Here is a 27,230-nt window from a genome sequence, read left to right on the forward strand (position 1 = left end):
TTGGAAAAAGCGAACGACGCGTCCTGCCGTGCGTGCTGCAGAAAAACAATTAAAAAAAGTACGCGGGGTTTCGCTGGACAAGTGCTGTGCGGTGGAATATACTGTGGGCCGACTGGTTGGCGTTGGTGATCAGCAACCGGGTCCAGTTGCGTTGAGTGGTGGAGCCGTGCGTGCGTGAACAAATTCATGCCCGGTATTTTTCCTGCCCTGAGGTAGCACTTCCATCATACCGTTGTTCCGTGGTTCATTCCTGTAGATTTTTGTTTAAGTTGTGACTTTTTCCCGATCGAAAAAATGACGTTGCTTGCGTGCGAATCAACCGGCTACGTTGATATCGGTGCCACAGTGTGTGTGCGTGTGTGTGTTTACCGGAAGTGTGTCCGGAATTCGAGAATACCATCGTTTCGTTCGATTGGTTGTTAGGAGGAAGAATTGCAGAAGGGTGCAGGACGGAACGGTGGACGCTTTCGCCACGGTTGAAATGGATTCGTATTATCATAAAGAACGGTAATGTGTGGTGGGTGGCGGAGGCTTGTTCTACCTACCTAGCTGGGCTTCGTGTTCGTAGCATGTGAATTCGACAAAGAAATAACGCGTTAAGGAACCGTGTGAATTCCGATGACAATTGTGGTACCTTTCCTCGAATCGAATAAAATAGTATCAATCGTTCATCCCTCGGTCGATGGTCGCTCGATGTGCATAGTGTTTGCGTGTGTGTGTGTGTGTGCGCCAATTGCGATAGCGCATTAATGGGTTGAATCGAAAAGCCAAAAGCGACGGATTTTCTTAGTAGCATAATCAATGCTCATAAATTCACAGTACGCTTACAAGCCAATACGGAAGGGAACACATGGAGAAATATGTCCCGCGCAAGTGTGAAGGGTTTGGTGTAGGCAGGGAAGGGGAAGGGGAGAGTTGAGTAACCGGATGCGAAGAGGAAAGTCGAAGGTTCTATGTTCGCGTTTCGGTTGGCTGATTCTCGACACATTCGGCGGCGGGACCGTCGATTAATTCAGTGCGATTTTTTGTGTAGCTCTCAGTAGCCATAGCCATCAACAACGAAGGGGCAATGAGAAGACGACGAATTGCTCTGAAAAAGAGAGCATCGCGACATAGCAAGCAAGTGCGTGCGTACGCGTTGTTTCAAGTGTAGCCATGGCGTTTTTTTTTTAGTGAGTTCCCTCCCTCCTCCGGTGTCGGTACGGCAAAGGCGTAAAGCGCGAGAAAGCGAAGCAGAGTGAGAAGGCAGATCGGTGAAAGCAGGAAGCGAGGAAGCGGATGATTAGCAGATGCGAAGACTAGACAAGGGCAGCGAAAGGAGCAGCAAAACGTAACCTTAAAAATCCCTTATCGCGCAACTGTCGAGGCCGGTCTTCTTCGGATGAGGTGGGGTGTTGCTGGCATACATGATGTATGCCTTTTTTTTGTTGTTTGGTGTGCTTTCCTGAAACAGCGCGCTAGGGCTCCATTTCGAGCACACGTTGTGCACAGGCACAGACACACACGCGCACACACGGTAGTTATGCACGCATGAAGAGCAAGGTTCAATAATAGTGCACAGTGTCGCTCTTCGTGTGTGCGAAAATGTCGCGAGAAATTGATCGGTGGATATACACACATGCATGCACAGAGGGCGAAAGAGCGCAGGGGTGTGAAAGCAGCCAGTGAAGCAGCATATGCAGAATAAGTAGAAGAAGCGAGTTGATAAGCAAAACTTCATGCACCGAAGGGGACGATGCTGTGGGGCAAAATGTGCAAAATTGTTTCAGCTGCTGCTGCTCCCCGCGATGTAACGGAAGAATGTGCGTTTGTGAGCATGTGTGCATGCTGAAGAACTTGGAACTCTGTGGTAAAATGTCACCATTGAAGACAATTCCAGTTATCACCGTTATCCGGCGTTTCATTTTGTTTCGTTTGCTTTCGAAACGCACCTTTAGCGTTGCGTAGCGTGTATGGGTCGTGTGCGTGTGTGCAACACGCACGGTCTGTCACTTCATGCGCGTCCATCGGGTCGCGCGATTCGCTCCTTGTGCGAGATGGATGCGCTGGAGGCAGAGAGAAAAGAGGAGGAAGAAAACGTGCCGCTACTGAGATGGAAGTTTGTTTTTTTTTCTCGATGCGGTGTCCGACCGGGGTTTGAAGAGAGGTGTGATAGCATCCTGGATACACGGCCACAGGGGGCGAAGTAGCAAGGAAGAGTAGTACTGAGTAAGAGTACGGAATGCGAAAGACGGCAACGGAGAAGAGTTAAGATAGCCTTACATTCACCATCGTCGTTCCGCGGGTTGGTGGTCGTCGTCGCGCGTGGAGTGAAGGGATATGGATATTGATGATGAAGAGTTGTCGCCGGGTGTGATGTAACGGAGCGTGGCACATTGCTTCCATCAATTAGATCAACATCGAGATGCTGTTTGGAAATGTAAAAATGAATTGAGAAGGAATTATTTTAATTCAAGCCCCATGCTAGTCTGAGACTTGGACTTACAACGGTCATTTTGCTACCAAGACGACTAGGTAGTGCTGTTCAGTCATACATTGCGCACTGATACAGGTAATCCTCTCATAAAGAATTTTGAAGAGATGCTGTGAATTAATCGTTGCGCTGTTGGATTCTTATAAAGCAATTGGAAACTGCAATGGACGGAATCATACCCTAAGCCAGTTTTTTTTGTATGCGTTTTGACGTTTCCAATCTTATCCTCCTTCAGTTATCCATACAAATGGCAAGTCAAATTCAACCTAGAAAGAAAGGATTAAATTGTTTTCCTGGCCATTTAAATTTCTGAACTTCAATCCATTTTTCCCAAATTGTGGTTCCGGAAAAATGATCCCTATTCCCAAAATCGGGAATTCAGGGATCAGGATTGGTGATGTCAAACCAATCCTCAAACTTCTTCAGGCATTCAGGTTGCAAGCCTAGGCTGTTGTTATCAAACATTCTGAAGATACGGCGATTCTGCGAATGAATGAATGTTTATTCATCAATATTAGATTACCTACATTAATTAATTGATCATTAGGCCATGTCGAACATAATTTTATTGCAACGATCAAGACTCAATGTAGAGAGTATCTGATGAAACGAAGAACAAATTATATGCACTTAAGCATCGTTTCTTTGTAGAGCGGTTTACTTATCTTTGCATAGAAATTTTATGGACTTGAACCACCCGCATATCGAGCGAATTGAAATGAACTAAACTCGTTATGAGCGTTTTGCCCTGTATTTGACGACCTGTACAGTCTGCAAAAGTCCTACGGAGGAACAACCGGTCCTGGTGAGATTCGATATAAGATCTTTGGTGTACTGAATCTCACCCTTCTTGTGGTGGTGGTGTTCATTAACCTTTTTTCTGCTCACATCTTGTAGCGTGGGTTCTGAAACTGATTGGCATAGCTAGTTCGCTTTACCTTCGCTCGTCTCCACTGCTTTCTTTCGTCTCTTATGTTCTTCTTGATCTTAAGCCTTCTTGGCTTAGTGCTTAATTTGTTCTACTCTTATTTCCCCGGGGTTGCGATCATTTAGTCCTATCACCGATCGACAGGGGTGTCGCAACGCCAGGGACGATGAACGCTTCGTCGCAACACCTTTAATGAACTTTGCTCGGTCGGACTTGATCTGCTTATGCCTGACGGTTCGGCATCTATAACTTGAAGTATCCAAACTCCAAATAGTCTCTGCCCTGCTATAGGGTGGTTCTGAGCATTCGATATATAATCAGCTATGTTGTAGATTATCGACTGTACTGTCTTAATGGATTGGATAATTAGTTTAGCTAGTGAGGTGTTTATGCAGAATTTAGTATTAAGAATTTTTGTTAATGGAAAGTATACCACCGTTTAGTAATTAAATTTTGTAGAGTATGGAGGTAGAACCCAAGATGGAGGTTTTTTCTAAAATAATTTCTATTTAGAAAATACATTTGAGATATTTGTAACGTGTTTTGTTCCTCATTGCAGAAGCAGTGCACGCAAAGGACAACGGGACGGAAACGTATATGTGTGTGATAGTGTGTGCCGTTTGGGATAACTCTGTTGAGGAGCATTGTTCGTCGGAAAACTGTTCCCAAGACCACCAACCGGTCACAATACCATTGATGCCCAGTAGTGTACAGTCAATGCCAGCGGATCAAATTATTTTAGCTTCTTGCACATGCCTGTGCTAATGCGTGAGTGTGTGTGTAGGAAGAGGAATAACTGATCACACTATCGATGTTATCTGAAGAAACGTCACAGTGGCCAAAAACAGCAGCAGCAAGAAGAGAGCGAACACGTGAAGAGTAAACAACTGCGACGGACGCGGCGGAAGCAGTGAGAGTGCGTGCGTGTGTTTGACTGGTGCTACGATACGTGCGCGTGCGTGTGTATGTGTGAATTTCTTATTTGAATACCCCGGCGTATCGTTTGCGCGTGGTTCTGCGGTCTCAATTGTTTCTTATGCCGCCGAAGAAAGAAGGGATCGCCAGGCGGCGCCAGTTTATTTTGGATCACTAGAAATTAAGCGTAAATTAAGTACACAGCCGGTCATAGCAGCAAAAGATCTAGTACACACCTTTCGCGTAGGGTGTCTCGTGTGCGCGGGAGTGTGTCGGCACCAGCGTGTATGCGCTCGTGCTTGTTTACGCGTGAGTGAGAGTGTGTATGTGCGTTTGCCGCTGTCAGCAGTGCGTTGTGTGGAAGCAGCAAAGTAAAAGGTGCATTGTTTATGTTCACGGGATAAAGAGAGAGTGTGAGAGAGAGAGAGATAGAGAGGGAGAGCAAGTGAGCAAGAGGGTAATGATGTGAAAAAGCTGCACGATTTTTGTCGTTTGAGTCACCTTTCTCGTTAGCGGCGTTGTGTGAATGTGTGAAAGAATTTCCCATTCCTGTAAAGGTGTACATAGAAGGACGCATAACCCGCAAAAGTACGGCAGTCGGCAAAAAAGCAGAGGTGATATCAGGGTTTAAGGGACGTGATATGGTATATGGTGTATGCAGCTATGCAGTAAGAAGAGCATAAATTGTACCGAAGAAAGTACCCAAGGAAGCTGCCGCAGCTCTGTTGTGCGGAAAAAGTGATAACGTCAAAAGAACTAATCTCATTCGACAGGAAGACTTAGCATCGCGGTGTTCGTGTAGGATCTTCCTTGACAAGCGCCTTTTTTTAAGGCGCCAGTGTGCGTGTGTGAGTGTGGTTTTGCAAAAAGGTATCGCTAAACAACCATCAGCAACTATGACAACCAACATGTATCGTGTCGGAGGTAAGCAAATTCAAATGCTTTAAATTGGGTACCGATTTGACGATTGTTTTTGTTTGCAGTATAAAGTATTTAGTGAACTTGATTTTTTTTGTATTGCATACCGTTTATCTGAAGTATTTTCTGCCTCACTTATTATCCTGATTCACTGATCGCTTTAGAGATCAATCACTGCTGCCAATTACAGACAGACAAGAACGGAAAGGGAGTATAAATAGAAGCAATTTCGTATGCTGTCTGATGCATATATGTGTCTTGTTTCACGCAATGTGCAATCGCTTCAGCGATTTGTCTCAAAATCTCGATACAATTTCATCTTTTTTTTTTGGTCCGTTCAATGCCCCGTCTAAGAGCAATCGCAAACACGGGTAAGTGGACTTGGAGAAACTAGAGCCCCGGTGCACGATTGTGTTATAAAATTAGAGTACTCGATCGTTTAAATGTCGGAGTGGAAGAGATGCTAAACTCTGGCTTCACACGGTTATTAATGAAAAGTGATTATTTTAGCCAACAATATTATAACCTTCTCATCGTAAAGGGATTCGTTTTTCAACGGTAACATTTTAAGCTAAATAATGATTTTTCGATGCCAATTGTCGGACAAAAAAGGGTTCCATTTTCATTTTGCGACCCAACCTTTGCTTAGCAGTAGCTGTAGAGAACTGTCTGAATGGGATTTGATAGATAGTTCTATCGAGAGAAGAATAGGAACTACGTAAAACTATTCGGTGGTACCTCGACATATTAGTGTCCATAGATGTCAAAATTAGTAGATGCGAATCGCAGAACGAGCTACATTTTGCCTTAAGATACGACCAAAATGAGGTATCAAATGAGGTGCTTGAGGTACAAGCAGTCGATTACGTATGACTGCCACCTAAAAGCTTTTCCCACTTCAGTCTATACTTCAGTCTGTCTGCTTGCCATCCTTGTTTTGATACAACGGGACGGAATTAGGAATCTCCTTGCTTCAAAAATTTTAGAATGATCTCTTTTACATCTTGGTTTGCACACGAATTAGTGATATGACTCTGCGTGGAAGAAGGTGTGGACTGAATTTGCCTTTGAAAGGTCCTTCGAAAGACTGGAAATGGAATGCATCAAAGTTATAGGAGATAGCAGAGTCCCTCTCCGATAAATAATTACGTTGGTTTTCACACGACAGAACCGATTCAAAATCCCATCTGGACCAATTCCCTTGGACGTAACACTCACTATCCTGCTAGAGGTAAAACATGTCAAGCAAGCCACAAATGGCAGAACAAGAGCTCAGGAGGTTGTTGTGCCTGTGGAGTAAGAGAAAAAGGTGGAATAGAGGAATGTGAACAAACTCACCGAGGAACAGCCAATAGAGTTGACAACTGAAAAGTTAAGCGATTTATTTTCCGATCTATTAAACAATTGAACGTTTGACAGGAAACTAAGAGAGCATATTTGCGTAACTTGGGCATTGTATCAGGTTCATGAAACATTTCCCTCGTAGCAAGGACTTTTCGGGGCTACTAGCGATCGACCGTACAGATCGTTTGTGGCACTACTATTGTTACATACGAAATTTACAAATTAGTTGAACTTCACATTCTGCCCGCCAAATTTAAATTTCTTATCTGGGAATTGGTGGTTGTCCACTTAATCTCTCTGATCATCGAATGGGCGATGAGGAAGATTGCTCGCTTCCCAATTGGTGGGAGCTCTAATTTGTAATATTTCCTATAAACTGGTTGGAGTGTGTGTGTGTACCATTGTAATTGATTCAAGTTTTTTCAAAATGATTCCGTAATCCATCTAAATAATTCCTTAAAATGGTTTATACAAAAGCCCTTATTGTCTTTCTTTAAATTCTACCCTATACAAGGTTCATTGTATAACTTCAGAACTGATCATATCAGAGGATATCAGAACTGGATTATTACGTTGTATTGTTTCTTTAGTCAGTGTCGTTTCCTTTCTGGGTTTCATTGAATTCGTGATAGTGGTAGGTACATAATTAAATATTCGCGAGACTGGAGAGAACTTTAGCTACAGTACATGGTGTATTTCTATAAAACTATTAATTTTGTTTGTTAATGGTAGATGTGTTACATTCTAATCAATCATGATTTTTTCATAACTTCCTTTGCTGTTCTGGAAGCTCTCTCACGCAAAACCGACTAATCATTCTCCTCTTTGAGGTGATACGGAGGGGTTTTTGATACCTTCATTCCTCTCACTTTTGAAAGCGGTTCAAAAACTTCGGAAATAAATGGTAGGCCATTGTCTGTCACGATCTCCTGAGGCGCAATCCAAAATAAGAAAAAAACAGTTTTCCTGGTCTAAAATAATTACATCTGAAGCCCTCTGAAGAATATATCTGAAATTTTAGTAATTTTATGCCTATATATGTTGAGAAAGCATTTGCAGCTAGTCCAAAACAAGTTTTGCGTTAAACGAATGGTTCTAAACTAGGGTCCGATACTTTAGACCATTTCCCTTTTACTCTTTCATACACTCAACTAACCGAGCGGTGCTCTTCCTGCTTTTGTTAACGTAAATTTCCTTCTTTTGGTAATCTATTTTCTAGAACCATCTTTAACCCTGGATATCTTTTACATTAGGTGCCTCCAACAACGGCAACCTTGACATGGGGTTTTTATTGCTCATCACGATCCCCTTGGTGGTTTGCCTGATTATGCCTGCTGAATAATACAATCGTTATTTGACAATGTCAAGGCCCAACGTTGCAAACCGTTATTGGCTGTAATCGTGCTCTAAATCTGTTTTTTTTTTATTAAAATAGATTGAATTTAAAGTAAAATCTGTAAACTTTAATCGATTTTTCTCAAGTTGTGGTTTCGGAAAAATGATCCCTTATGTCATTCGTTATGGCAAACTGCTATGTCCTTGGCGAATCTGTACACAATGGTACAGTCCGGCACCTGAATAATTTGACAGATACTGACTGAAAACTAAAGCTAGCAACCAAATAAGAATAAGGAGCTTTTCAACTCTGCCCCCTATGACCTGCCCCGTTATCGATAAAATTGTTAAGCGAAGGAGTCGATCTTAAATCGAAGATCATTTCCATTTGGAATCTAAAAGTATTAAGGATACAGCTCATCAGAAGATATGGTGAGAACTCATCGATGTTGTCTGGTTGTAATAGTAGTCGATCGATGTTAGTTTTTTTTAATGATCTTCAAACCCATTTAATGATCTTCAAAAGGAGAGTGCTATACAGCAAAGAGTGAACCTAATAGTACCTTCTTCGCGTTACGTGATATATCTACGCTCGAATGCTCGCACACCTGAAATAGGCAGAGTTTATCCACATTATCGTATCTTTGCTTTGCTCTCTGTCTGTCATGACCGCTCGGTCAATGGTAATGCTCAAGAATGGCCACGGTGGTGTTGCACGGGTACGGCAAAGGGCTCCGGCTTAGAGATGCCGTAACCACCACCGATGGCCGCCTGAAAGTAGGAAAAAGCAGGCCGTTTTATTCCGTCGCGTTTGCCTTTCCATCTTCGTTTGGGGTTTGGTTGTTTTTTTTTTTTGCACTTCGTTGCCTGTTTCGATTTTTTGGAACTACCGCATGTTCTTTTCCTGCGTGACTTGCTTACTGTGCTTCCCATTCGGTTCAGGGTCAACAACTTTCCTGCAACAGGGGTTTCTCTGATATGGGCAAAAGGAAGGAAGGAACATCGGTAAAGCAAGATAGCGAGACATACAACAGCACGAAGAGACGAATCGGTAAAGAAGACTGCAGGAAGAAAGCAACGATTTGAGACCGAATGGGATGTAGGAGTTGGGAAAATGCTAATATTGCAGTCATTTCGAAACACACAGCATACTTCCAATTCCGCTTAATATATATATATCGTTCACATCGTTACTTTTGGGGCCAACTTTTGTGTTTGGAAATTTTTCCGATAAATTGTCTCCTTTATGCATTTAGTTTCTAGTTTACCGTCGAAGATTCCTTCCTCTCCGTACTTACAATGATGAAGCTCATTATGGTGGGTAGAAGATCATTCTTGCTGGAGATGGTGCGTAATTTACGGCGGCATTCACACGGCTAGTATACAAATAATGTACATCTATCTATCTTTCATAGTGTAAAGATTTGAGCTGCTTTGCCGTAATCATCACGGCCGGATGGCCGGACGCGGCGAACAGAGAGCGGCTTAGTCAAACAGACGAATCCCGCAGATAAGATAGATAGAATGTAATTCCGAATGGTTGAAGGATGATCATTAGCGTAGAGCACAGTTCGGCTGAGTTCATCGTCCCGGCTGGGAAATTGGGTTCGTTTTCACGTTTGTTTTATCGTCTTCTTGGCGCGCATCCCCGCGATTGAATTCCCAAATCTTGCCAACATACCAGCAGCCCCACTGCCGGTGTGGAAGAAAGTCGTTGGAAAACTAGCAGAAGGTTTCGTTTTCCTCTTTCCTGTTGTGACCCCCCACCCTGGTGGACGCCCAAAATGTGTGTTCCGCGTGTGACGAATAGAAGTTCGCACACAACACAACGTGTGAAATGATCGCGAACGAAGAAGAAATTGAACCGTTTTTGCATTGATTTTAATTTTCTAAGTGTGCTTTACTGTCCGTTCGGGGTAACATTTTAATAATGGAAAAATATTGTTTGAATCTTTTTATGTTTTAGTGCGTTTAAATTGTATTTTTTCGATTCGCAGCATGATTTTTGTTAGCCCCCATTAAGGCTTTTTAATATTTTTTATGGTCTTTGGTCGCTATAATTTGGGTGCTGGAAGAGCGCGCGGGGTAGTAGTCAATGTGTGGTGCGTGCTGAGGGATTGTTTGTTTCTGTGTTCGTTGGCCAGGTTGGCCAGGTGGGGGAACAACGTAACACTCGCACGGTACAGTTACGGCAGTTACAAAATAAAGTGACCGTGTATATCGTAGGTCTAATAGAGGAACCCAACCAAAAGAGACAAGTGTGGTTGGGTTGCGGCGTTGATGGTTGGTTATTACGCAAGCACATTCTCGTACACGTTGCGGCTTTTTTCGTTGTTTGACTTTCGCGAATAAAAACAAAAGAAAAAAACCCCAACAAAATCATACCTTGATTTGCACTTTCTAACGTGCGCCATCGGTCGTGTATTGGTTGATTTTTAGGCTTGTGCGCCATCAGCTTAAAAGCGAATGCGAATGGGCAAGGAAAGGGAGAGTGTCCCGGGTCGGACAAATGCTGCATGGATGGAAATGGTGGAAAGCCACCAGGCATGTTGTGATAGGCGGTGGCTGTTTAATGGTTGCTCCAGTTCTGTTCGATGGAGTTCGATGTTCTATTTTCTGCTTGTCGCGGCACCAGTCAGTTATGCTGTCTGTGCAGAAAGTTTCATATTGTACTAACGTTTGCCGCTTTTGGCAGTTGATTCTTTAATGCTACCGCTACGCTGTTCCAAGCGCGCCCAAACGCGTGAACAATATCAGCACCTTTTGGGTGAGATGTTTTAGCATTATTATTGTGCGCACACAACGTGAGCATTCGGTTTCAGTATGAGTAATGAGTTTTATCAAATTCACAACCTTGTGAAAAGATCCTGCAAACAGTTTTTCATCGGTTTTTTTTCCCCCCGACTCTAGAATGGTTATTTATTGTTCTGTAATGGCAGAAATATGCAAAAATGGAATCAACCTTGGTTCTTTGTCTATATGTGAGGCGAAAACGGCGTGAATTATCATAATTTAACAATTATAAGAACGTTACCCCTGTGGTCGCAATATGCAAGAATTTGTTTCACATTTCTATTATTACGTGAATGCATCGTGATCGTGATGTAAATGTAACATTATTGTCGTCGACCCTTTTTTAAAGTTATATAAAAAAGCACAAATAGAAAAATGTGCAATTTGTAGTACTATTCGAATATTATAATAAATAAATTCATTGACGTCAGAATATCATCTAAACTATGAGAACCTCAAAAAAGGAAAAAAATCAATACAATGTATCTTTAAACCGATTAGTGTTGTTTAGAAAATAGTGATGATGATTTCAGGCTATTTTAAGGAGACGGCAAGTTTCACCTTGTACTAGAAGTTAAGGAATTAGTATTTCGAATTTAGTATTGGATGCGCTTCACTCGAAAAGAGGATAAATTTGGAGCTGTGTTCATTATCATAAGCTCTCTAGCAGCGGCCCTTTTATAAAGCTAATATATCTGAATAATATTGGTTCAATACTTTCCACCATGTAAAGACTCTTTGTTTGTTTAGAGAAGCTATTTGGGGTCTGTGCTATTTCTGTGTAAATTTACTAAAGACTATCAAACAAGAACTCGCTAAGGTCGGTTATAGCTTGGGTCGTGAATTTGGTCGGCGGTGGTACTGTACAATCGAAAATAAGCATTATCGTGAGATTGTCACATTAAAAGCACCCAGTTTTGTCGCCATGTTTATGAATAATTATGATACACCAACAACGGTGCTAGCATCATCCATGTGGGGGTAGGCGTAGATTTGTTGGATGGTGATGAATAAATAAACAACGCCATTTTACCTGCGCTAGCTCGTTCTGCGTAACAGTTGGACAATAAGTTTAATTATAACTCTTATTTAATTGCGAGGGTAAATTTTGTCTAAGAACCTCGAGAATTGTGAATAAATAGGATAACAATATCATATCGATGTACAAAAATTGACATTTCTGAAGCTTGTTATGTAAATAATTTTAAAATAGAATTTTCTGATTAATGTAAGGTAGAAGCACAGGTAATGATTTATTCCCTACGTATTATTTTTGTCATTGAATATCTTTTAAAGATTCATTTAGATGATATCGCTAGGAAACAATTTGTGAGAGATTCTTTGAACTCAGAGCAAGAAAAAAGCAGATGAATAAATGTTAAGGTTCATGATTTGAACTCCAGAACTCGTTATGGGCGTACCTTTCGATTCTTTCTTCATTCTACCGAGAGGTTATTTGACAACGCAGATGAAAGGGTTTTCTATTACATTAATGCCAAAAGGATAACTAAATATTGACATAAACGAGCATACATCTGCTGCGTAGCGTTCTACGTTGTATGCGACCGAGAAATTTGACGCTTTGTATCGTTTGAAATGAAGTGAAATGTGTTTGTAATGTTGATCTTTTTCCCTTTCTATTATTGGCAGACTATGTCTACGTGGAGACATCATCTACGACACCGTTCCAGATTCGGCGCATCGATGAGTTGAACAAAACACCGAACGGCAACGTTGAAGCGAAAGTGATGTGCTTCTACAGGCGAAGGGATCTTCCGACACCGCTCGTGCAATTAGCCGATAAGCACCAGAGTAAGTAATAGTAGTTTTGTGTTTTCAATACCCACTTTGCCCTAAACAAAGTCAATTATTGATCTGGAAGAAGAATTAAGTAACTAGTTCAACGGGTTTGAATGAATGTTTGTGAAAAAATGTGAGTATCGACATCGTGAGCTTGGTCACGTTCCATGCTCTGTGATGCAAAACATCGTCAATCGATCGATGAAGCGGCTGGTGGCAAGTTTTTTGCGGCATCGGCAACAATATGTGGCATCGAATACAATTATTTAATATTTAATTTAATTAGCAAATGTCTTTTTCTTTGTGGTGCTAGGGTACGGAAATCTGAAATCGCTTAACGAATTGCGTGGATATCTTAATTTATATGGTCTTTCTTTAAGATAAATTCTTCAAAAAATAAAGTTTTTAAGCTTCGGCGCCCTGGGAAGTAGTGAACTTCTACTGAGCACTGCTGGGTGTACCGTTATGGGTTGATGTGAAATGAAACGAATGTGTAATTTGTTGATCTTTCTTGTACACTTCGACATCAAACATATAACATATATAAAAGCATTCCAGTTCCATAATATCGCTAGGGTAATATATACCGGAGACTCATTATGATGATGTTCGTTTATCGGTTATATCGGTTAAAATGTTGTTATAAAAGGTAAACCTACAGTACAGGAAATCTGATTTGAACATTAATTTCTAATATCAGCATTGCATATGTCAGCATAATCGAGAGTTCAGAACGCCGGAAAAGAAACCGTAATAATCTGCACATAATGAGCCTTTTACTGTACGGTCTCATGTTCGGTATTATAACCTGCATTGCGACAACAACGTTGCACGTTGTTCTCAGTGCTTATTTGCTAACGATGATGATATCGATAGTATAAAGGGAAAGGATAGATAAATCCAATCAATTGAAAGATAAACAAAAATGAATAGCGAAATATTGATTGTTAGATTCGTTAATGAGCGCTACTTTTGATGAGTGAAAATTCCAAACGAAAATATCCATCATTCAACTTATTCATGTTCTTTGAATACGAATTACTTGTGAAACCAGCCGAAAAAAAAACTCGAAATATGTTGGTATGTCATGCTATTAAATATCATCATCTATCTCCTCCAAGAAATATTTTTAAAGGTTGTAATATAGATTTAATGAAAAAGTTCCAAAATATTTTACAAATTGTCATTATCGGGATTAACGTTATACTTGATCAGTTTTTTATCCATTTGACGCAATCTATTTATGTGGATCAATCCTATTAGTCTTTAATTCTATTACTAATAAAAGTTGCGACCCGCTGCACGACGAATGTCTATTTGTCAAAGTATTTTCCTGAATTGGGAGGCTCATATTTCGTATACTCTAGAACTGTTAACAAATTTCAATGGAAAAGGTTTGGTTCATTAATTTATGATCTCTTATTTCAAGTTAATTTAAAAATAATTGAGATTATACATGATATTTTCATTACAATTTCTCAAGAAATTCGGTTGATTTGCTCATTTGAAGTATGTACAGCATTTTCTCGAGTTACGCGACACTCGAGAGTGAAATTCAATTTTTCATTTGTCAAATTTGAAATTTTTTTTGTTACATTTTGGTATTATAAATACAGCATTTTGGTAAATATATACTCTAGTTGTGGAAATGAACGAAAAAATAACAATGATCAATGTGCTTCGTAGCGTAGAAAGAATTAATCGATCCTTGAATTTTAAATATAAACGATATTATAAAGGAAATTCAAGTTCGCGAATTTCGCTGGCACGGATTATTTGCGTAGCTCGGGAAAAGACTGCTCAATTATATTGCCACTGTACTGTACCGAATAGAACATGAGGCGGGTATAAAATCGTTACTGAAATTAACTTCTCCGAAATCTCTTAATCTCTGGTGTTTTGAAAAGTTTCATTCATTTTATAATGCGCCTTGGTTGGTTTACGATATGAACAGCATATGCAATATTAAGCATTAAACTTCTCCACAAACATTCCTTTTTGTGTATTGTGTATTATGCAACGGACTTAAGTCTAATTGAACATTTTAAACATACTATTTTTGTGATTAATACGCATATAACACAAAAGTGCATAACTAAACAATACTTATAATATTTCTAATATTAAACAAAGTAAATATTGTACTATAGACAGCGCGTCCTTAGCAAGACTGTATTAAGGTATAGTGCGTTTAGAGGAGTACATAGAGCAAATAAAAAGGTTCACAATGTCTCTCACTAAAACTGCTTCTTTAAAGTTCAAAGAATAGTGGTGAAACATGCGTAAAAATGGAACAAACATTGTGCAACACCGTAGAATAACATTTATAATTTGCTATGCAACTTTGTAACGAAATGTTATTGATGATTTGACTAACAGCACTTCTTCATCGTTCATCCACTGTTCGGATTTAAATTCGGATTTTATAAGTAGATTTTTAACAGCCTCGTTATAATTAGAGACGTTCAAAATTTATTACTCTTCTTTATGGATTGCAACAGAAAACGGGCCCGATCCTTGGAATGCAGCCCTTTTTATTGCCTTGCTGGTGGCGCCCTCTCCCGTCATTTGTTTCAAGCTCCGATCCTCCAGATGAGCAGGTTGTGTCAAAAACTTTGACATCCACTATACACAAAACTGCGCGCTTCCTCAATACCTTATCTACTCATTGAAGCTTCTCCATCCTGAAGGTCTCACTCCTCACTGTAATTGAAATTGTTCAAACCTCACGGTTGGCGTAGGTAATCACTAGAAACAAAAATGAAGTTTAGAGGTAAACGTGGAATTTTTCCTTCTTTCTCGTGCATTGGTTGGTGGCAATTGATTCCGTGCAAAGTTTTGTCCAATTGCAATGACTTTCTAGCAACGAGCAAACTTCTATCACACTTCATCTGAAAATATTCAATAAGGAAATTGCAAATTGTATCGAGAACAGTTAAGTGAATGTAATTACCATGCATGGGTTTAACTGCATGGCCGAACTCCATTTTGAGAGTCAACGCAGCGTTCGTTGCCTGCCTACCAACTGTGTTTGCTGTCGTTTTCGACTTTTTTTTCGACAAAATCTCGTCATACACTCTTGGGTTAGCTGTTGCTATGGTGATGATGGGTTGAAAAGCAGCTACACGTTAGCTGGGCCGTGTGCTCCTCCTGCCCGTTTCATAGTGCTAATGCGGATCGGACGACCAATGGTATGCTGTCTCCGTGCGCGTCCTGCACGCTACTCTTCCTGGCCAAAATGGCTGCACTTCCCGGTGGAGGATCCCAAGCACCCCCCATGTGGGGCATTGTTGTGGGCTGTGCTGCTGCTTCCGTTGGTTTGTTTTAATTAATTATTAGCCTTGTACCATGCTTCCGGTCCGCCACCGCCCGTGTTCCGTTCGCGTCCATTCGCACCGAGTGCTGGTTTGCCGAGCGTCGTTGTTACATGCTCCACATCCACTGCTGCATCATCATCCGATTTCGGATCTTTAATGATGCTGGAAGGATGCACCAACCGTACGCGTGGTGGATGGCACGATGCATCATCTCCTGGGCCAACGGTGGCAGTACAAAAACTGCACGCTGCTGCTTTCCGCTTAGTCAGAAATGCCTTTCTAGGTGAAGCGGCCACCATCGACCGACCCGAACCAGGTGTATCGTGCATTTGCTTAGGTTGATTTGCTGCCCGGGAAAACTACACCACGTGTATGTGTGTGTGTGTATGGGGTTGGTGATGGATGCAACATTCCGGATGCACGGTGCAGGTGCTTATTCGTCGATCCTCCAGCCCGATCTTCTTCTCCCCGCTTCCCCCCCAATGGGTGTCTTGTTCATGCGACAAGGACTTAATTTTCAGTATGGATCTAAGGATTTTATTCACAGGACGCGCATGAATGTATGTGTGTGTGTGTGTGTGGGTGGGAGAGAGAGAAAGAGTGGGAGCAAGAGTGGGACCCGAACCAGACGGGATATATAACTATAGCTGTAAACCCCGGTCCCCCGGATCGAATTTGCATCGAAAAGTGCGTGCGTTGCGGGCGAACTTGGTGGCCATTAGCAAAAGGGTTATGCGAGAACGTGTTTGTGTTTTGCCTAGATTTTGGAGCCTCTTCCTATCGGCCATTGCCTGAATGGACAAATACATGCACATGTGCACATTTGCATTCGTCCTATCGTTTCACCTTGCGGTTGTCAGCACCCCGCGCACAAAGTTTTGGGAGCAGCGTGAAAGGCAAGCTCCGCTCCGAACCGGCCGGTTCGGAACTAACCACGGCGAAGAATGAAAAAGAAGGGCGAGCTGGCGAACCGGAAGAAGCAAACGGACCCTGTGGGCACACGTTATATTATACGAGATTTAGTGCAAATATGTGTTTCAAATATTACTTCCTGCTTTTTCCTGCCTTTTCCCCCCGGTGTACCTCTGATGCCCTGCCGTTTGCCGTAGTTTACGTCTTTGGGTGGCATGCATGTCAAAGCCAGCCAACCAGCCAGCCGGGAAACCCTTTTGTGTGACTCCTTAACGGCTTCGATAACCGCAAACGGTCGAAAATTCTCGTTAACTCTCGTCTCCCGGTTTACACACGGGCACTGTGCGGAGTATTGGTGTTCCATCGTGCTTTGATCGATCGCGTCCCGGCCACAGGATTGCATTTTCGCGTTCACGTACTGGTCTCGTCGGTCGTCATACCGTTTGCAGAGCTGGTTGCCAGTGTTCATTCCGGTGTCATCAACGTGTATGGTACGCGAGACACTGCATTGAAGAGTTTTTAGAACTTTCGATAGTAATAGTATCATTTTTTGATTGCATTGTCATTTTTTGTAAGTCTCGTAGAGTTCGGTGAATCTGATTCAGATTTTGTATATTGAATTAATGAATAAATCTGTATCTGTATTTAAAAGATTGTTGAATGTTGGTAGACTGAATGTGAAGAGTGATGTCTTCTAAGATTCATGAGTCATTCAAGATTTATGGCTTCCCCCCCGCACCATCTAGGTCTTCAAAGGGCATAACCAGCAACTGCTCAAAGGATTCATGGATCTTTTGGGAGTCAAGTTCTGATTTGAATGACTCCTCACTAAAGCTTCATTTGAATGACTTTTTTCGAAAGAGTCATTTCAATGATACATCTCAAAAGATTCATTTGAATGACCCTTCTCAAAAGAATCATTTGTTCCATCTAAAAATATTCATTTGAATGATTTTTTCTCAAAAGATTATTTTGAATGAGTCATATCAAAAGATTCTTTTGATTGAATCATATCAAAAGATTCATTTGAATGACTCTTCTCAAAAGATTCATTCAAATGACTTCTCAAAAGGTTCATTTGAATTATTCCCCACTAAAGATTCATTTACATGACTTTTCTCAAAAGGTTCGTTTGAATGATTCTTCTAAAAAGATTAATCTGATTGCCTCTTCTAAAAAGATTAATCTGAATGACTCTTCTAAAAAGATTAATCTGAATGACTCTTCTAAAAAGATTAATCTAAATGACTCTTCTCAAAAGGTTCATTTGAATGATTCTTCTAAAAAGATTCATTTGAATGACCCTTCTCAAAATTTTCATTTGAACGACTCAATGAAAAAATCATTAAGTACAACACTAATGACATCATTTTGTCTAAATTAATTACGATATCTACAAGGTATTCGAGTTGGAGCTACAAAGCTATGTCCTACATTATGTGCAAAATTGCACATTAAAGTGGAACATTTAGAGACAGGTTCTATCTTTCATGATTTTGATTTTCCTCCTTTCTCGAGCTTATGTTTGAATTAGAAGCGAATCCATGTCAAGTTTTCTCAGTTCACACATTGTCAAAGCTAATCGTCTTTTTCTTTTCTCACATGGCGCGTGTGTCAATGAAAATGTTCTGCATTCTATAGACAAGGAGTCTCCAGATTTCGTCAGCATATCAATATATAACGCTCTAAATTAAAAATGGCAAGAATAGTGTTCAGCAAATTTCCGCTACAATTCGGTCTTTAAATATATTTTTAATCCGGCATTGGTTTATTCTCCACACGTACCAATCAATCCTTCAAGGTGAGGCGGCCCCCCAGTGAATTCGTTGTCCCCCGTTTTTTAGAGCAGAAGGATGCAACAAATTGAACTGTTCTGTTCTCTTTTGCTCGAGCACAGCCGCACAATGAATCGGTCGTTCGGTTGGTTGGTTGGTTGGTTCTGACGTTGGAGCACTCCAAAAGTAAAATATCCTTTCTTTTGCGCTGGTTGGTGCCACCGTCATCATCATCCGCGCGAACGTTGCGCGATTTTCATGTTGCTTCAATTGCATCCGTCCTTCCGTAGCATCCGGTGGCGGTGGGTGGGTTGGGTGAGATGTGCACCGGACGCCCTTCCATTGTACTCCCGTGTGTGGGGGGGGGGTACCGTCACACCGACAAACCGTTGTACCAAGTGCTGTGGAACCTTTCTCCGAGTTTTCCCGGGGCTCGCGTCGTCAACACGGCCTGGCTGGTGACTGGTGATACACCTCATGGTGAAATGGTAGTAGGACGCGGAACCTTAACATCCCGTTCCCGACAAAATGCGCCATCCACTGGGCGAGCTCCAGTGGGCTGCTGTACGTAACGCACGCGTGTGTGTGTGTGTGTGTGCGAGCGTTCTCGCGGGCGTCGTACGTCGTATGTGCATCGTTCTGGCATTCTCTGTACCGTCCTAGCTCAAGTTGCACCGCCGCATCGAACAGAACACCGACCGTTTGTACATATAATTCGGAAGTTTTCCACACAAAATATGTTTATATAAAAGCGCAATCTTCCGCCCGTCTGCTCTTCGGGTGGGATGAGTGTGTGTGTGTGTGGGTGGAGGCCTGTGAAACTAACTAAACTTTCCTCCGTGTGGGCCGATTGGACACACACCGGCCGGGGTTCGGTGTTTGTGGATGGAGGATGGAGTTCTTCTTTCCGCTGTGCCATGTGCATGTCCGCTGTGATGCTGCACCGAGCCTGCTGCACATCACCAATGGATGCACTGGTGTGCAATAAAGATACGCACGGCACGTGTACATATATGTATAGAAAATCGCTAAAAGTATGAGGATGAGGTGAGTGAGATTCGGTGCACATAAGCTCTTGCCCTTGTTACGCACCCCCCCCGGGTACGCACCGTGTGATGGTGGAAGCGTTGGGTGGGTCACTCATTCTCCTCCCGCAAACCGGAAGCTTGGGTTTGATTTAGAATTGATTTCGCGGAAGCGTACGGGCATCACCCTACGCTGATGCAGAGAAAGCTGCTGATGCATCTCGCAACTCAGAGAGCAGCTGGTTTTCAGTGCCGCCGAGTGTGTTGCTCGGACTCGGCCGAATGGAGGAGCGACTCGTTTTGGGAAATGCGGTGACCCGGGGAGAAGTTTAGACCCCATTGTGCGTGCGTATGAAATGCAATCCGCGTACACATACACACATGCTTATGCAGCATCGACATAGAAGTTGCACGTTAAAGCACTACATTCAATGCTATCTAGGCACGAACGGTGGTGGTGCATCGTTGCGAGAGCTTTTCTTTTGGAACGAGAAATCGCTTTGAGCCGGTGTATGTCTGTGTATGCGTGTTTGAGCTGGCTAGCGGTGCCCGGATGCATTTATTTCTCCAATACCATCCGAATTGCACTCTCCCCCCCTTGTGGTTGTTCTGTGAGGCAAATGAAACGAAGGTCCGGTCACCTGTGCGCCGCCCGCGCTTGCGGTAGAGGTCCTCTACCGTAGCGAAACGATCTTTGAACACGCACGGCGGGTACGCACCGTCGTCTGAATCGAATGGGGACGATTTTCGGTTAGTTTCGTTAAATGTAGCACCTTCCCTTTCGGTCCCTTTTTGGGCGCAAGCATCTATTTGATTCTAGTTTCTGTGCGTTGAGATTATTGATTTTGCAATAACGGAGTAGGAAAGTGGGCGCTAACTTTGGGGACAGGGACGGGTGCACGGGATTAAACTGCACCAATATGGGTTCCGCTATCTGCATCACGCGTTAAGTCGTAGTTGTCTCTATTTGAAATATTGTTTAAAATTTCGGACAAAGGTGTACGAATGATGGCCTAATATGCACAAACACACACACTACGGACTGTACTGTCAGTAAGTGCAGGTGCAGTATATCATTATGTGGGATAGTATAGCAGCAAAAGCTATTCGAATCTTAAAATTAAATGATAATACATTCATAATTGATCTTCAATATATTCAAAACAAATTATTTGACGATTGTACCTTACATAGTGCAAATTTCATCAATCCACTTGTGGTAATAGTATGAAAATTGAATAGAGGAAATAATTCTTACAATACATTACTATTTTTTAAAATTTCTGTCCTACATCCTTGTCACTCATGCGTCCATGAGACGATCCATGTCACACAGGTGTAAATGATTATTGCAATTATTGAAGTGCTGTAAAATAACATTATCGATCATATTTAGGAGAAGTTCTCCAGGAGTCCTCCAAACTGCTCAAGGTTGTGCGGCGTCGTCAGCCAATCGCCCTTACTCCATCCTAATTTAGGCGTCCTGCGACTCCTCTGCCCATTTGGAAGACCTAAAAGGACTATACGAGCTGGGTCGTCCGGTGTCATTCTCATGACGTGACCAACCCACCGGAGCCTAAAGAGTCTAATCCTAGCTCATATAGCTCGTCATTGTTGCGGCTCCTCCATTGTCCTTCCACATATACGGGGCCAAAAATCCTTTGGAGAATCTTCCCCCGCGAACGTGGCTAAGAGGGTGTCGTCAGTTTGGACAAAGTAAATGCCTCAGAGGGGTATGTAAGTACTGGAACTATATCAGTACTGTATAGACCTACCGCAGCTTCGTTCGTCGCGACAGGTGTTTTTAGTAGAGAAGTTTCCTCACGGCTGGCTGGTGTGTCTCATCACCAGTGTTGGTGTCGACACTAACTTTTAACCCAAGATAGGTGAAATTTTGGACGACTTCAAAAGCTCTCCTGTACGCCCATCCTGTAAAATGCGTAAATTATTAGCAGATTTGTTAGCAGGGCTGTTGATGGTGTCACCATCAACTTGGTTTTTGCCTTGTTTATCTTCAACCCGAGGGTTTACGCCACCTGCTCAATACTTTGGTAAGCATCCGTTACGTAGGCGAGTCGTTAAAGGCTAGTTTGTGATCATTAGCAGGTTTTGAATAGTCTGAATTTGAATAATTAAACCAAATAAAGAAGCTTCAACTGCGATTTGAATTCTGCTTGGGATATTTGTTGAGTAGTAAAGGGTGTCCCCGAAAGTATAAGCACGATTTCTAAATGACGTATCTAGTAAACGGATGGCGTAAAGCAGCTGATTCTTGATATGCTTGATTGTTTGCATTCAGAGCTACTAGCTAGTGCATTAAAACTATTTTTTCAATAGCGTCTGTTGAAATGTGAGGCATTTCCGTCGAAAAGCGCAAAAGCATTCTGCACAAATGGTGCTCGACTTCTAACATTTCGCTCAAGTCAATTAGCGAAATCGGAAGGTGTAAGTATCGGATCCGTACGAAACGCCATCTAAAAGTATCGGGAGGAGTCGAGCTTTGAGGATGCGCCGAAAAGTGGCCGAAATCCTGGGACATAGCAAAAGCGTTCAAGTAAAGAAAGGAAAACTCCATTCGCGATGTGGCTCAAAAACTGGGTACATCAAACAGTAACACCCAACGTGCCAAGGCAAGATTGAATTTAAAGACAGACCACATGCGTTAAATATCGGGCTCGGAAGCTGTAAGACAAGCTGCTGTGTCGCCAATCCTCATGCATCGTGATGGACGATGAGTCGTACGTAAATTTTGACTACAAAATTCCTCCGGGGTGTCGATATTACACTGTGCCTGAAAGCCAGGACGTCGAAGAAGCCGACAAATCTATATTTCCCGCAAAAATCGGAAAAAAGGCAATGTTGTGGCAAGCCATTTGCGAATGCGGTATGATGTACGAACCGTTTGTGACAACGGAGACGATGAGGACCGATCCCGACATCCGGAAGTGTTTGAATCGACGTTAATCGACCCATAATACATGTTTAGCCCAGTTTTGTGTTTTTTAATCCGAGTACAGTTTATTTGAGTAGTTTACAACTTGTGTGTTTATTGTTCTCCACGTGTTATCCAGAAACCAACGCTTGCTTCTTTTTTCACTGACGTTTCTCACTGACTGATGTCATTCCAAACGTCAGACGGTGGTGACGTCTGGATACTTTTAAGAAATTCGTTATGCCCTTTAAGAAGGCATAACGAACAATACAAACACATATTGGTCCAGTGTTGTTTTGGCCAGATTTGGCCTCTGTCCACTATGCCAAAGGCACGATCGCATGGTATGAAGAACATCAGGTACGGTACGTGCTGAAGGAAATGAATCCCCCGAACTGCCCTGAAGCCAGACCGATTGAGTTATTTTGGACACTACCCATGGCACACTTGAGAAAGCATTTTAAAGCTGCGGAGAACATCGAAAAGTTTTTAAAAAGACTGGAAGAAATTGTCGAAAATCGTTCGGGACAAGTCTGTGCTGAGCCTGATGGGAGGCGTCAGATCAAAAGTGATCATTGGCATACGATCGATTTTTTTCATTTTTTTTTTTTGGGAAATAGTACAGAACACTCCACAAATTCTATTTATCAAATAAACATTCAGTTTCTGGAACAGGTTTTATTTTTTGTTTCACTTTTAAATCGTGCTTACTTTCGGGGGCACCCTTTAGTGCATTACTGATTATGGCAGAAAAAGTAAGATATGGACTATAATCGAACATCCGCTAAGGTTATCGAAAGATCAATGTTGAACGGTATATCTGCAAAACAAGCTAGTAATTTCCGAGCAGTCAGGGTCATATCGGAGTATGTGACTTTGAAGTTCCACCTTCTGGTATGTCGTTCGAACCTAATAGAACCTGTTTTTTTTGTTAAATTGTGTAATTACAAACGATATTTTAATTAATTCCCCAATAATGATCCCAATTAATTTTACCATAATTAAGTCAAGTGCAATAATACAGATAAAATACATCATTGTTTGGAATCGTTTTCCTAAATCGTTTAATAATTAGTTATTTTCATGTTTGTTCTTGAATTAAATGATTCAAAGTTCAAATGGGAATAGGAGCTAATTTTGTCGAACTTCTTTAATAGATCATATGTTGAGGGTTTTGTTTTCGGACAAATGTTCGAAACCAACCTAATAGATCGATCTTTCATTTCACAGGTTTGCCTTTGTTTTTCAACGGTAAAACCTGTTCAAAATAAATGAATAAACTCATCGCAGCCCCCCACTATATTGGTTTGGTCGTATTGCTTGATGGACCTTTATGTTAGTTGTATAACTATTTTTACTGTTATTATTTATAATAAAGCGCCAAACATAATCTTTAAATAAGATGTTTGTTGTCGTTGTAAATTTTTTACAAACGCGCTAATCATATACAATATCACCCAATTCTCAAGAAAGCGAAAAAGAGTTACTAAAACGACATTGGAACCACGGTGGGTTATTTTCAATTAAACTTTTCCTATGTATATCCTCAAAATTCCATAAGCTAATAAATGCGTTGGGAGAGTAAAAAAATGTTGCAACTGCGAAATCGTAACGATGCACTAGTGTTATCTGCCGTTGGAAACTTTGAAGCACCCTGACGTAGATGGCGGAAAAGATGGCAACGGGAAAGAATGGTGAATGTGAATCTTCCCACGAAAAGGTTATGCAGTGCAGTACGGGTAAAAGTCTAGATAGAACTGTTAGGACGCGTTCCTTCATGCAAAGGCATGTGCCGGCGTGTTCGTAAAACGAACAAACGAACAAATCCTTCATCTCTCAGCGCTGTGTGTTCATGTTTCACTTTTTTTTCTTTCTTTCCTTTCCAGTGGCCACATCCGAGGACTCCCCGGCGGCAATGAAGCTGAAGAAGATGTGGCTCAAGACACCCGTCAGTGAAGAGCAGGCCGCCCAGGCGGTGCTAGATCCTGCCCTAGGTTAGTGTTCTCGTTTTTCCCATTTTTTTTTTCGCTTCCCCCTCCAACCCCCCCAATTTGATATCTTTGTTTTACGCCCTCGCGTTTCGTTGGAGTCAAGTATGGCATGCTAAATTTTCAATTTCGAATCTTAAACAAGGAACACACACACACCACCGAACTGAGCTGCTTTTTGCGCCAACTCCACCGGGTGCGGGCGCGCGGACTGGTTCTCCATTTTGAGCATCAAGATCAAGTGTAACGTAAAGATGCTAAGAAATGCGGCAGACGATGAGCCAGCCTGGTGGCCACTCGGTACGTGATAGCACCCTGTTTGTGTGTGTGTGTGCATGTTGGTACACGCGCACCAAGAGAGATATTGCTGCAGGATATTCAAAGTTTTTAGGATGCTTCGAAACACTCCTTATCGGTGGCGCACCTCCCACCCCCCCTCTAACCATCAGTGGGAAGAAGATAGTCTCGTTATTTTAAGGCTACTTGTGTTAACCAAGCGACGACGACGACGACGACGACGATGCCGATGGGTGTCTTCGGAACTGCAGCGGAATGGACCCTGCACGAGAAAAGTTTTCTGTTTGATTGAAGCCTTCCAGTAGTGGTCCGGTCATCGCCGTTACCAGAATACCGTTTCCCCCCCACCCATCGAAAATACCGTCGGCCGCAAGTTGTCCCTCAATCGAGAAGATAATTACAGTTAGTGGAGAAGGTAAGGGTCGCGAAACGGAACGTTTGGCGTATATCGAACCTCTGCTGCGTTTGCCTTTGCGTCTTCCGAGTGTTCCCACTGGCCCAACGCATTTCGCGCGGGGCTTCTATGATAGTCTACGGGGAACACACATTTTCGTTCGATGCTGTCGTAAGCGATGCCACTCGTTCGCGCCGCATTCGGTGGGAATGAATTCTGGTTTTTCAGTTTGGGCGTGGTTGGAATGTTCATTTCTGTGTGCGTTTGTGTGTGTTCCGTTTTTTTTTGTGCCTCTTGTTTAGTTAATTTGCATGCGAACAGCTCTCAAGTTCATCGCGAAGGTAGTAATTAGGGAATTATCGTGCCTTATTTTCTTTCCCTTCCCTGTATCGAGCTTACTATCTTGGGGATTGATTATCGTGATCAATGCGTAATTTGAGCAATAATATCTAGCGTTTAACAAACTAAACAAAATACCTGTTTCTGTTTCGTGCTTTCGGTGTCTGCCAGCTCTGCTCTCTCTCCGTATGATGCGAATGTAATAAGAGTTATATTGATTAAAACTGAAGTAGTACTTAGCTGCAGTAAGCTTTGTTTGATTCTTTTTCGCCACCGGCACAACAACCTCAAGACATACAGGGCCTGCCATTTCTGGATTGCTTTGACAAGCCTTAGTCAGCTTTGTGTATGGGAGTTTGGTTTGGATGGGATTTTGGACCGGTCCTGTCGTGTGAAAACCGGGGATCGCTTTGAAATACCCCACCGGAACGTAGCAATCAAAAGTTTGGGCAAAGTATAATCGAGCCCAGTTTTGATAACGACAGCGCTCTGTATTGCAACATGGATGGGAGCGAAAAGGAGCTGAAAAAAAGGTCGCGCGCAACAGGAATTGAATTTTAAAGCATGCGCCAGGGTTCGTGGAGAAATAAAAATTAAACAAACAAAAAAGAAATCCTTCCTTATCTGCACATTTCGTCCCGCACGCTTTCCCTCAAAGGGGAACGGAGTGAAAAACTTAGGAGACGAAATGATGCGAAAACTCCGGCGTCGGAGAAAAGTGTTGCGGAGTTTTATCAGCATCAGGATATGATGTTCTCTGGTGGTAAATGAAAACAGGGCGGCAAAGGGTAATCTCCACTTGTGACCATCCCTTAGATTCCTTGGGAGAAACATGTTTTTGCAGGTATACGTGTAATGAGGAAGAGATTCTGCCTCCACAGTCCAAGCGCACCAGGGCATTTTTTTTTTTGGTACAAGCTTTTAAAAATGTAACTGAGACTTCGTTTTAGAATTTTAGTTAGTTGCATTTTTTCTTTTGTTGTATAATTATGTATGCAAGTTGTTTGCCATACACATTTTATAACTTTTTTTTTGTTTCGTTAGAACGGCCTGGCCGTATCGACTTATTATTGTAACCACGTAGCCGTAGAGTCAGCCCTACGCTACGGAGGTTTGGTCCGGATGGGATTTTGGTCCGGTCCGTTCGTGTCAAGATCGGCTCCGCTACGATCATGGCATCGGGCCGCCCCGTATTTTATGACTTATAAACATTCCAAAGGTATTAATTACTTAAGTATTTAAGTTTTATAACTTATAAAAATTCCAAAAGTATGGGCTTATGATGCTGATTACGGCGATGGTACGATGATTGCAGCGGGGGTTTGTTTTTTTTTCTCTTGGCAGAGTAGAGCCAAAAGTATTCCAAACTCAAGTTTATTTCTTTATGTTTTATATCTGCTTTTCCTTAAGCGATGTAAAAAATGCATCTCGAAAATATCCTCATTATTGCATACCTCAGAATCTTTCTTCTCCATTTTCTCGTCCTGCAATTTTTTTGGTTGTATCTTCGCTTTGAAGGTAGAATAAACTTTAAAATTATAGTAAATAGAGAACTCTTGGACGATTAGATTACAATATTTATTTATTTTTTTTTTTTTTTTTTTTTCGTTAGAACGGCCTGGCCGTATCGACTTATTTTACCACGTAGCCGGATAGTCAGTCCTTGCTACGGGGGATTGGTCCGGATGGGATTTTGGTCCGGGCCGTTCGTGTGAAGACCGGCTCCGCTACCATCATGCCACCGG

General features: G+C 42.1%; 1 protein-coding gene across 1 annotated transcript in view; it reads left to right on the forward strand.

Annotated features, from left to right (window-relative positions):
* Nucleotides 1-27,230, forward strand: part of LOC128301981 (metastasis-associated protein MTA1) — a 43,534-nt gene continuing 16,304 nt past the window's right edge. Inside the window, exons 1-4 of the mRNA XM_053038679.1 lie at nt 1-212; nt 3,961-5,240; nt 12,357-12,518; nt 24,354-24,461. Of these exons, the coding sequence (XP_052894639.1) occupies nt 5,213-5,240; nt 12,357-12,518; nt 24,354-24,461 (298 nt within the window). The 5' untranslated portion in view covers nt 1-212; nt 3,961-5,212. The remainder of the gene's footprint in view (nt 213-3,960; nt 5,241-12,356; nt 12,519-24,353; nt 24,462-27,230) is intronic.

Source organism: Anopheles moucheti, chromosome 2 (assembly GCF_943734755.1).
Source record: "Anopheles moucheti chromosome 2, idAnoMoucSN_F20_07, whole genome shotgun sequence".
Taxonomy (NCBI): Eukaryota; Metazoa; Arthropoda; class Insecta; order Diptera; family Culicidae; genus Anopheles; species Anopheles moucheti.